General features: G+C 38.0%; 1 protein-coding gene across 5 annotated transcripts in view; it reads left to right on the top strand.

Moving 5' to 3' along the window:
- The first annotated feature begins 10,104 nt into the window (after window positions 1-10,104).
- LOC127438668 (phospholipid-transporting ATPase IF-like) overlaps window positions 10,105-12,352 on the top strand; it is a 99,327-nt gene continuing 97,079 nt past the window's right edge. For all 5 annotated transcript variants that reach the window (XM_051694405.1, XM_051694404.1, XM_051694403.1 and 2 more), the window contains exon 1: window positions 10,105-10,336. In XM_051694405.1, the coding sequence (XP_051550365.1) occupies window positions 10,310-10,336 (27 nt within the window). In that variant the 5' untranslated portion in view covers window positions 10,105-10,309. The remainder of the gene's footprint in view (window positions 10,337-12,352) is intronic.

Below are 12,352 nucleotides of genomic sequence, written 5' to 3'. Positions count from 1 at the left end.
CAAAATTCTACAAACAATACCCCATAATGACAACGTGAAAGAAGTTTGTTTGAAATCTTTGCAAATTTATTAAAAATAAAAAACAAAAACAATCACATGTACATAAGTATTCACAGACTTTGCCATGACACTCAAAATTGAGCTCAGGTGCATCCTGTTTCCACTGATCATCCTTGAGATGTTTCTACAACTTGATTGGAGTCCACCTGTGGTAAATTCAGTTGATTGGACATGATTTGGAAAGGCACACACCTGTCTATATAAGGTCCCACAGTTAACAGTGCATGTCAGAGCACAAACCAAGCCATGAAGTCCAAGGAATTGTCTGTAGACCTCCGAGACAGGATTGTATCGAGGCACAGATCTGGGGAAGGGTACAGAAATATTTCTGCACCATTGAAGGTCCCAATGAGCACAGTGGCCTCCATCATCAGTAAATGGAAGAAGTTTGGAACCACCAGGACTTTTCCTAGAGCTGGCCGCCTGGCCAAACTGAGCGATCGGGGGAGAAGGGCCTTAGTCAGGGAGGTGACCAAGAACTCGATGGTCACTCTGACAGAGCTCCAGCGTTTCTGTGTGGAGAGAGGAGAACCTTCCAGAAGAACAACCATCTCTGCAGCACTCCACCAATCAGGCCTGTATGGTAGAGTGGCCAGACGGAAGCCACTCCTCAGTAAAAGGCACATGACAGCCTGCCTGGAGTTTGCCAAAAGGCTCCTGAAGGACTTCTCAGACCATGAGAAACAAAATTCTCTGGTCTGATAAAACAAATGGCAAGCATCATGTCTGGAGGAAACCAGGCACTGCTCATCACCTGGCCAATACCATCCCTATAGTGAAGCATGGTGGTGGCAGCATCATGCTGTGGGGATGTTTTTCAGCGGCAGGAACTGGGAGACTAGTCAGGATCGAGGGAAAGATGAATTCAGCAATGTACAGAGACATCCTTGATGAAAACCTGCTCCAGAGCGCACTGAACCTCAGACTGGGGCGAAGGTTCATCTTCCAACAGGACAACGACCCTAAGCACACAGCCAAGATAACAAAGGAGTGGCTCCGGGACAACTCTGTGAATGTCCTTGAGTGGCCCAGCCAGAGTCCAGACTTGAACCCGATTGAACATCTCTGGAGAGATCTGAAAATGGCTGTGCATCGACGCTCCCCATCCAACCTGATGGAGCTTGAGAGGTCCTGCAAAGAAGAATGGGAGAAACTGCCCAAAAATAGGTGTGCCAAGCTTGTAGCATCATACTCAAAAAGACTTGAGGCTGTAATTGGTGCCAAAGGTGCTTCAACAAAGTATTGAGCAAAGGCTGTGAATACTTATGTACATGTGATTTTTATTTTTATAAATTTGCAAAGATTTCAAACAGACTTATCTCACATTGTCATTATGGGGTATTGTTTGTAGAATTGAGGAAAATAATGAATTTAATCAATTTTGGAATAAGGCTGTAACATAACAAAATGTGGAAAAAGTGAAGCGCTGTGAAAAATTTCCGGATGCACTGTATTTGCTTGATTACTTTAAGAAGACTATAAACTTATAAATGTATATGGGTAAATGACATGACTCTTTTTTTTTTTTTTTTTTTTTTTTTTTAATCTAAGCAATTAAAAAAATACATGAAAAATGCAACTCACACAAAATAATTACCTGAATACACGTCTTCTATGATGCTTGTTTTCAATTAAAAAATTTAAGTCATTTTTGTTATATATACGGTGTGTGTGTGTGTGTGTGTGTTTTATATGTGTGTTATATATATATATATATATATATATATATCTTTAATGCCTGGAGACAGTAAAATTAACTAAATAAATAATTAAATAGAAGTCTTATTAAAAGCTGAAATACTGACTTTTTTTTCTTCTTCTTCTTTTTTTTTTTTGCATAAGTAGTTTGGAATAATATTTTATAATAAATTTTGTAAAAAGTGGTGAGACTATTTTGTTTTAAAATATGATTACAATTTGAAAAATGTTTCTCCATCAAATCATTCTGTTTTCATGTGACAAAACAAACATAAAACAAAGTGGAACCCTCATGACAAGTTTTTGACATTTTTATGTTAAGGCACAAATGGAGTAACCCAAAGAAAATGTATTGATATTCTTGTCTCAAAAATTCAAGAAAAAAAGGCCTATCTATTTCAAGCACCAAAACTGACCAAAAAAAAAAAAACAAAACAAAAAAAAAACCATATAAGCAGCATAAAGTTATCATAAATGTCATGTGTGCTATATTCCTACTTCAAGGGAATCACATTACTAATTAATTTACTTTTAAGTTACTTTATAAAACTATTTTTTCTGCTTAACAAATTCAAAATTATGTTTATATTTCCTAATTTCCTTCATTGTCGCATGCAACTAACACACGTTTCTTCCTTACAATAACTAGTTAGTCATGAAATGCAAAAAAAGATGATTGAACCCAATTTATGTACTTTAAATTAATTATCTTAACTGGAAGTCAGTAACTGTAATCTGATTACAAGAATTTTAAATGCAGTGTGTGATCCACACTTCAAATTTTATTGGTTGAGGCGTTTCATTGCTGGGCGGAGAAAAGTCATTTTTATTTTCACAACACACATTGTTTCAAAGTCTTAGAGTCATCATTGTGTATTTTGATTAAATATGACTGTAAATTGTGTATAAAAATAAATAATTAAATAATAATTGTATTTAGAACCCCAGTGAGCAAGCTGAAGGCGACTGTGGTAAAGAACACAAAACTCCATAAGATGTTAATGGAGAAAAATAACCTTGGGAGAAACCAGGCTCACTGTGGGGGCCAGTTCCCCTCTGGCTAAACAACATGAATATAATGCCAATATTAGTTATTTATGTGCACTGCAAGTCATAGTTTAAAATGAAAACTAAGTAAGTGTTAAGGGCCAGTGTTTAAACAAAGATTGTGTATGAACTATAAGATTAATGACTAATGACTTTGAAGTCCAACCTGGATTAACTGCAGAAGTTCACATTGATGCATTGTCCTTTGTTAATTGGCTGATGAAGGCTTTTGTTGGCAATTAACTGATAGTCTATGTGTTCCATTTTAAGAGTGTAGTCCGTCATTAGACCAAGGTGATGCCAGCAGAGATCAGTGAGGTGCATCGCAGTTCAACCAGTCATTTCGGTGAGGTCTATCCTAAATCCAAGGATCAGGCAGTGGCATGTGAAGTATCCCATGTCATATGGTTGGAGTTGGCATCAGTTCATCCACTAAAGTCAAAAGACTGAAGTGATGTCTGGCTAGCACCAGCTGCATTTATTCGTCATCACTCAGAGACATGTAGCAGTGGAGTCTGACCCCAAGCAGCAACAGAGCTGGATCTGGCCGGCTCTGGTAAACTTGGGATATGAATCCCAAGGTTGAGGCAGGGAAACAAATAGAATAATATTAGCGTAGATGCCATTACATTTTTTGCAGAGTAATATATCATGATAAATGTTTCTGGTTCCGGCAAACCTAACTAAAGCAGCCTAATTGTGAGTTGATGGATAAATTAGGAGTATGCCTGGCTAAATAGATGAGCCTATAGTCTAGACTTAAACTGAGTGAGTGTGTCTGCGTCCCAAACAGTGTTAGGAAGACTATTCCATAGTTTAGGAGCCAAATGGGAAAAGGATCTACCTACTTTTGTGGATTTTGATATTCTAGGAACTATTAACAGGCCAGAATTTTGTGATTGTAATGAACGTGATGGAATATAGCATGGTAGAAGGTCACTGAAGTACTGCGGAGCTAGACCATTGAAAGTTTTGTATGTAGTTAACAAAATGTTAAAATTAATACAAAATATTATAGGTAGCCAATGTAACAATGATAAAATGGGGCTAATATGATCATATTTCTTGGTTCTAGTCAGCACTCTGGCTGCTGCATTTTGAATCAATTGAAGTTTACAATTACAATAATGTAGTCTTGAGGTCATGAATGCATGAATTAGTTTTTTGGCATCAGCAACAGAGAGCATGTGTTGTAATTTAGCAATATTTCTTAGGTGGAAGAATGTTGTTCTACAAACATTTGAAATTTGATTTTCAAAGGACAGATTGGTATCAAATATAAAACCTAAGTTCTTCGCTGTAGAAGACAATGTAACAGTACATCCATCGAGAGTCAATAGAGGTTTTTGGTCCAATAATTTTTAGTTTTGTCGGAATTGAGTAGAAGGAAATTTCTGGCCATCCATTCTTTTATTTCATTGATACACTCTGCTAATTTGGAGAATTGTGAAATTTCATCTGGTTTCGAAGAAATATAAAGTTGGGGGTCACGTGACGCCATGCAAGAAGCAGACGTGTGAGCGACGAGCTCTGCGCACTTTGCTAATTTTTAATTATTCTCATGTTATAATCTGGTGAAATTCGATACACCCAGTTACACATTTGCTCTTTGAGGTAAAACATGGCAAAGAAGTCAAAATCCTCAGGCTCTGGAGACATTAAAAGACACTTACATGTTCAGGATGAAAGCCCCGACAGGACTACAGTCCGTGGACTCGATTTGGATGGCGCGGCAGGAGAGGAGATCCAGCGTCAGTTGTCCAACATGTCGGTGATGCTGACGAAGGTTCTTGCTGACTTGGAGGATCTCGCTGTAATACATCGTTCGGTTATGGCGATGGAAATAAAATTCTCTGAGTTAGTTACAAGAGTGACTGATGTTGAGAAACTAATCGATTATTTGGAGTCTTCGGAGAGGGAATCATCCGCTAATCCGTTGATTTGGAACGGGTTCTTGAAAAGCTTTAAGATCTTGAGAATAGAAGCCGCAGGAATAATGTTCGAATAGTTGGAATTCCTGAGCATGAGGAGGGCAGAGATATGGTGAAATTCCTGGATGAGCTCTTCCTGAGTCTGCTCGACATAACAGGCCACAAGCTGGAAATTGAATGAGCTCACAGAGTCCCTGCTCGCAGATCTGCTGAGGGAGATAGGCCCCGATCGATTCTGGCCAGATTTCTGAGATCATCCGATAAAGATCTTGTGTTGCGCCAGGCGAGGAGCAAAGGAAAGCTTTCTTGGAGGAATCATAATATTTTCTTCTTCCCAGACTTTGCGAGTTCGACAAGAGAGAAACGCGATCGGTTCAGGGAATGCAAGAAACTCTTGCATCAACGTAAGATCACTTTTGCTCTGATGTTTCTGGCCAAACTGAGAATAGAAGCGAAGGACGGTCACAAAGTATTTACATGTCCCAATCAGGCAATGTCTTTTATAGAATCAATGGGTGAGTAAACCATTGGGTGTTTCTCATGTGAGTGGGTCGACTCGCTGTACTTACTCTGGCTTTTGAGGAAGCTGGGCATTATTTTGGTTTCTTTCTGCATTGGCTCCACCTTGAGGCTGGAGTTTGTTTTGTGAATAACACTTTTCCTTAAAGAAACTTTTGCATTGACAGAAGATCACTTTTACATTGAAGTTCCCGGCCAGTTTGAGAGTGGACACTACGGATGACCGCAAAATATCTACATGGTGCTCACACAAAGTATGCCTTTTATAAAGTTGATTGATACTGGAATGATTACATCATCTGCTGAACTCATAACAGCTGGCTCACTGAACATTCGTTTGTCTGTCCGAGGAATCTGAACAGTTTTATATCAGCTGGAATTTGTTTTGTGGAAGATCACACCTTTGAGACAGTTCTGTGAATGAATCTATACGTTATTTGTGTTCATTCTTCCTATTGGCTGGAGTTTATTTTAAAAGTATTTTCTGTTTTGTAATTCTGAGCAATCCGATGGCAAAGTTGTCGTGGGGGCTCGTGGGCATTCATGGACCTTTTGAGTTTAGAGGGATTGTCGCCGGTTGGTGCTTTCGTGTGTGGGGTTAATGCGCATGTTTATTTTTTTTCTGTTTGTTTTGTTCGGGGGAAAGTTCGGGGTTTGATTGTTTCACTAATGGGGAATGTGGTCTGTATTATTTTATTTTTGACACACAATTTATTTTTTCTTCTATATCAAAATGTCAAATGTTAATATGAGTGTACTATCGCTCTCCATGTGGAATGTAAATGGGTTGGGGCACCCCATAAAAAGAAGGAAGGTTATTACTTTTCTTAAACGTAAGAAATATGATATAGTGTTTCTTCAAGAAATGCATCTTTCCCCACAGGAAGCTGAGAAATTTGGGAAGATATGGGGTGGACATGTTTTTTTTAGTCCTGGAGCAAAGGAGTCATTATATTGATTAATAAACATCTACAATTCAAATATCTCAAACAGACTAAAGATAAATTAGGGAGAGTCATTATTGTTTTAGCTAAGGGGCAAAGGTTTATTTTGGCTAATATTTACGCACCTAATGCTGATGATCAGGGCTTTTTTTAGATCTTGAAGGGATGTTGCAAGCCGCTGGCACCCCTCATGATATAATTTTGGGAGGAGACTTTAATCTATTGATGGACTCATTGACGCTTCAAAGGATGTGTAAAAATCTTGGTCTTACAGATATTTGGAGACTTTTGAACCCATCTGGTAGGGACTATGCTGTACATTTTTTTCATCAGTCCATAAGATTTATTCTAGAATAGATTTTTTTTTATATCTAAGTCCCTCATTCCATGTCTTCATCTACTGATGAAGATATTAGAAACTTTGTGGAACCATTAGAACTTCCTAAATTGACGACTGAGCAAAAAAATTCTCTTGATTCTGAGATAACCTTGGAGGAGCTTGATGAGGTAATTAAGGCCCTGCCTACAGGCAAGGCTCCGGGGCCTGACGGCTTTGCTGCTGAGTTTTTCAAATCTTATGCTACAGAACTGGCTCCACTTTTGTTAGAAGTTTATACGGAATCATTAAAGATTGGAAAGCTCCCGCCAACCATGACACAATGTTTTGAGATCCCCAGATCTCAGTTTTTTAGGTATCTTCAGCTACGACACTTGCCCTGTACTATTTTTGGGAATAGCATACACCCCCCTAGAGCAGCAGATACTCTGGGAGAGGTGATTTCTGCTTTTGGAAAAGGCCATGAGGCATCAGTGTATTACTCCTTATTAATACAGAGTCTGGGGGACGGAGTCTCAACCACTCTCAAAAGATTATGGGAGAGGGATTTAGACCTGGAATTGGAGGAGGGAGAATGAGCTAGGATTTAAAAAAACATAAAAACTGCATCTAGAGATGCAAGGGTGCACCTTATACAATTCAAGATTTTACATCGGTTCTATTGGACCCCCTCTAAATTGTATAGGCTTGGTCTTAAAGACACACCCACCTGCTGGAGATGCCAATCAGAGTATGGAGATTTAACCCATGTCTTTTGGGGGTGTGTTGAAATTCAAAAGTTTTGGTTAAAGGTGCAGAGTCTGGTATGTGAGGTGTAGGTATTCAGCTATTATTCTGCCCCAGACTCTGTATCTTGGGTGATGGGGCGGTCATTGACATTGTAAGTAGACACATATAGAATTGGGTCTTAACCAGTGTATTGATCGCCAGGCAGATCAGTTTGAGGGGCTGGAGGTTGGCTGGAGCACCCTCTTTTCAGGAGTGGTCCTCGGAGATGGGAAGGGTGGCGGCCTTTGAGGAAGTTAAATTCAGAGGAACGGGGAGGTATAAAGTGTTCATGGAGAAATGGGGTGGATACTTGTCATTTGTGGATGTGCGATTATTGTTGTTGTGTTTTTTTTTTTTTTTATTTGTTTATTTATTTATTAATTTTTATGTATTTTTTTTAATGTGTGTGCATGTGTGTCTATGTCATTTAAGACCACTGTTATGTTGCTGGGGTTAGGATGGGATTGGAGTGATAGTTGGGGTTAAGTTTGATTCTTTGTACTGTATATATGTTTTGTTCTATGAGGTACATTTACAGTATGTGAATCAATAAAAATTGTTAATCAGAAGAAATATAAAGTTGGGTATCGTCAGCATAACAGTGGAATATCCAAGCTTAGCTTGGATATGCGAAAAAAATAATTTCACTGTATATGTGCAAAATGTATAATGTGTGACAAAATAAAGGCTTCTTATTATTCCACGATCTCTGATAATATCTCCCAGGGGAAGCATATATAAGGAGAAAAGCAGAGGCCCTAAAACTGATTCCTGTGGCACTCCATACTTAACTTTTGTTTGATTAAACAATTTCTCGTTTACACAGACAAAGTGATAGAGGTCTGCTAAATAGGACCTAAACCAAACTAATGCAAGTCCACAAATGCCAACATAATTCTCAAGCCTATTCAAGAGAATGTCATGATCTATGGTGTCAAAGGCAGCACTAAGATCTAAAAGCACTAGAAGAGAAATGCAGCCGTGATCAAATGATAAGAGCAAGTCATTTGTAACTGTGATAAGTGCAGTCTCTGTACTGTGATGGGGCCTAAATCTTGACTGAAATTGTTCATATATACTATTTCTCTGTAGAAATGAACATAGTTGGGAGGACACTACATTTTCTAGTATTTTCGACATAAATGGGAAATTTCAAATCGGTCTACAATCAGCCAATTCTCCAGGATCAAGCTGTGACATGTCTAATAGCGAGGAGTTAATCATATTAAGAAGAGGTTCTGAGATTACAGGGAATACCTTTTTTAAGAGCTTAGTTGGTATTGGATCTAACATACATGTTGTGGCTTTTGATGTTTCAATAAATTTTGTTAGCCCTTCGTGAACTATGACAGCGAAGGATTGAAGTTGTTCGTGAGGAAAATTATGAGACACTGTTTTCTGAGGTACTGTGACAAACGATTGCATAATTCCAATTTGATATCTGATTATTTCAATTTTATCAGTAAAGAAATTCATGAAGTCATCACTATTGTGCTGCAACGGAATATCTGAATTAGTCGAGGCTTTATTCCTAACTAATTTAGCCACAGTACCGAACAAAAACCTAGGATTGATGTGGTTATTTTCTATGAGTTTGCTAAAATATGCTGACCTGGCAGCTTTTAGTGCCTGTATGTAGCTACAGACACTATTCTTCCATGCACTGCGAAATACCTCTAATTTTGTATCCTTCCGCTTGCCCCCACAGTGAGCCTAGTTGTTTAAACACTGGCCCTTAACACTGACTTAGTTTACTCATTTTAAACCATGACTTGCACTGCACATAAATAACTAATATTGGCATTATATTCATGCTGTTTAGCCAGAGGGGAACTGGCCCCCACAGTGAGCCTGGTTTCTCCCAAGGTTATTTTTCTCCATTAACATCTTATGGAGTTTTGTGTTCCTTGCCACAGTTGCCTTCTGCTTGCTTACTGGGGTTCTAAATATAATTATTATTTAACTATTTAAATATTTATTTTTATACACAATTTACAATTACACAGTTCATTTTCTGTTAATGCATGATTTTCTGTAAAGCTTCTTTGAAATGATGTGTTGTGAAAAGCGCTATACAAATAAAAATGACTTGACTTGTGCTCCATTTTCCAAGCTGCTCTCTTGAGAGCATGAGTGTGATCATTGTACCATGGTGCGGGGCTTTTTTCTTTAATTTTCTTTAATCGAAGGAGGGCGACACTATCAAGAGTGCTAGAGAAGACTCTCACCGTAAAAAAAAAGCATCAGCATCGCTTTGTTGGAGCGCAATTTGGCAAGAATATTCGCTCCAGGTGTGAATGGCTTTTTAGGAATCGTTTGTTTCTATTCAAAATGTTAATCGTTGCAAAGATTCGTGTTTGGTGTGCAAAGTCCTTTACACTGATATTGACAAAAAAGTAACCAGATTATTGGAACTAATTACTTTGTAATCAGATTACACCCAACACTGGTGGTCACTATGTTATTGTATAGAAAATAAATGCGTAAAGATTCTTCAAAAATTCTCCTTTTGTATTCTACTGAAAAAAAATATAACAGCATATAGGTTTGAAACAGCATGAGGGCGAGTACATAATGACAAAGAATATAATCATTTTAGGGGAACTATTCCTTTAAAGTGAAGATGATTTGGTACTGTGTCTAAAATATCTGGTAGACAATAAGTTAACTAGACCCTGGACATTAAACTTGGTTTAAACGCATCAGAAAGATCTACACGGAAGAATCCTGTTGCACGTGTGTCGACTCTCGGCCGTCAGTTTTCTGAAGTGGGTGATGTCACTTCCGGGATGTTGTCAGTCAGAAGGCATCTCCGTCAAATGCAGTCCGTGTGTGTTTGTATACGCGTTTCCGTACCAGAGTGGCAGAATGGCACGGGATCTGTGTGTTAACGGTGTACACCTGTGTTTTGTGTAATGCCGAGAGCAGGACTCGTCAGGGGAAGCACATTTATTAATGTTGTGGGGATTTGTGTCGGTGAGGCGGGTTAGCAGCAGAGTGAGAGGATGATTCGCTGGATCCGTCAACAGCTGGTATGACACTCTCTCACTCTTTACGAGCCTTTCAACTCTTCTGTTGTGTCAAACTTGCCATTTACATACATTCATTCTTCATTGCTTTGGTTTTTAATGATCTTTTCAGTTGTTTTTGTAAGTGTTTTGTCAGTAAGTTAGCTCCGAGCTAACGTGAAATGTCTGGCTAATTAAAATATTGAAATGAACGAGTTAAATTATATTAAATAAAGACACAAGTCAACGTTTTGCCTAAGTAAAATCATTTTACATATACATTTTCATATGTACACTGCTTACTTAGCAGCAGGTGGTCAGATATGACACTATTGGGGTGAAATAACGAGTGACTGACGGATCAACGATCTTTAACGGGTTTTTGTTCTAAAAGTGTTTTGGAGGGAGTCGCGTGCCGCACTGCAACGCTCGCGAGCTGCTCCGCATGATTGCGACTCGTGCGGTAGTTTGTTTGTTTGTTTTGATTTGATTATGTATGTAAACCTCTGACAGTTTTACTTTAAACAGAGTTGTTCAAAAACGTCACAGATACTGCCAGTGCAATAAAGATTAATGGCAATAACAATAGCACCGGTAGACTGTATTGTAGCCTTGTATAAACAGTACTAAATAAACCTCTGCTGTTTATTTAACATTAAACAATGGCATTACGTAAGTCTGCGACGATTTCTTAATCGTGTTTTGTCGGTAAAGGTCTGAAATTGCTGTTATGTTGCTGCAAGAGAATATGTGTTGCAGTAGACATGTGTGATAGTTATTTGTTATGCAGTGGATTTTCCATTGAACAAAAATGTTCCTAAGAATGATGTCATAGCATCCGCCCCTACTGTGTATGAACCCCTTGTGATCATGTTAACTGTCAAATGTAAGCTAGCCTAAATATTTTGAGGGTTCCCATGTCATGGACATCCTGGAAAGATCAGGGAATCATGTGGGAAGTTGTGATTTGCAAGCCTGGAAAAGTCATGGAAAGTAATACAATCTTGAAATAAATTAATAAAATAATGGGACATTTCTGTAATGGATGCCATTCATTCTAGTTATGTCGACCTCTGAATTATTTAATTTGGTAATTCTGAATCACTGTAAAAATCACCATGGAAATTCATTGGTAAAAGAAATGTTGGAGCTCAGGATTTGGAAATACAGCATTTGTCAATAAGATTGATTAGTGGTTATTTGTGTAATGTTGTCTTGTGATTGTTTCTCACCTACTGATATCTCTGGCTGCTTACAGTCATTTTGTTAGAAACTATCAACTAGTATTTTCTTTTAACTCAGGAAGTGTCTTTGTGTTTGGGCTTTTTTTTTTTTTTTTTTTTTTTTTTTTTTTTGTATACTCTGAAGCTGCAAACTAGCTCTTGACTGTAAATGGTTATGAGATGGAAATGGTTGGTGATGTTGAACCACATCTTGGTTTTACACATTGATGATTTGCTACTCTGACCCCTAACTTGGTATATATTGCAACAGAGGACTGTTCCTGTAAAGCTGAAATAGTCACCTATTGTGCAGTGTTGCTGTTGGATAGTTTGCAGAACTTCCCCAATATGACCGTTTTGAAAGAACAAACTATCCAACACAATGTATGTAATTGCTCTTGGCAAATTAAAGCATTCATTGAAAGGTTCAATACAAGTTAAAGGAATATTCCGGGTTCAATACAAGTTAAGCTCAGTTGACAGCATTTGTGGCATAATGTTAATTACGACCAACATTAATTTTGACTGGTCCCTTTTCTGTTAAAAAAAAATAAATCTAGGTTGCAGTGAGACACTTACAATGGAAGTGAATGGTGCCAATTTTTGTACATTTAATTACTCACTGTTTCAAAAGTATAGACACATGACGTAAAGGATATGTGTGTAAACATGATTTCAGTGTGATAAAATCACTTACTAACCGCATCTGTGTAAAGTTATAGCCAATTTTACAACTTCATTGCCATAACAATGTAATGTCAACAAACCCTAAAACCATAAAATGACTGTAAAAATTACGATTTAAACAACTGTACAG

The sequence above is a fragment of the Myxocyprinus asiaticus genome, chromosome 50 (assembly GCF_019703515.2).
Source record: "Myxocyprinus asiaticus isolate MX2 ecotype Aquarium Trade chromosome 50, UBuf_Myxa_2, whole genome shotgun sequence".
NCBI lineage: Eukaryota > Metazoa > Chordata > Actinopteri > Cypriniformes > Catostomidae > Myxocyprinus > Myxocyprinus asiaticus.
This window is presented reverse-complemented; position numbering and strand designations above follow the sequence as displayed.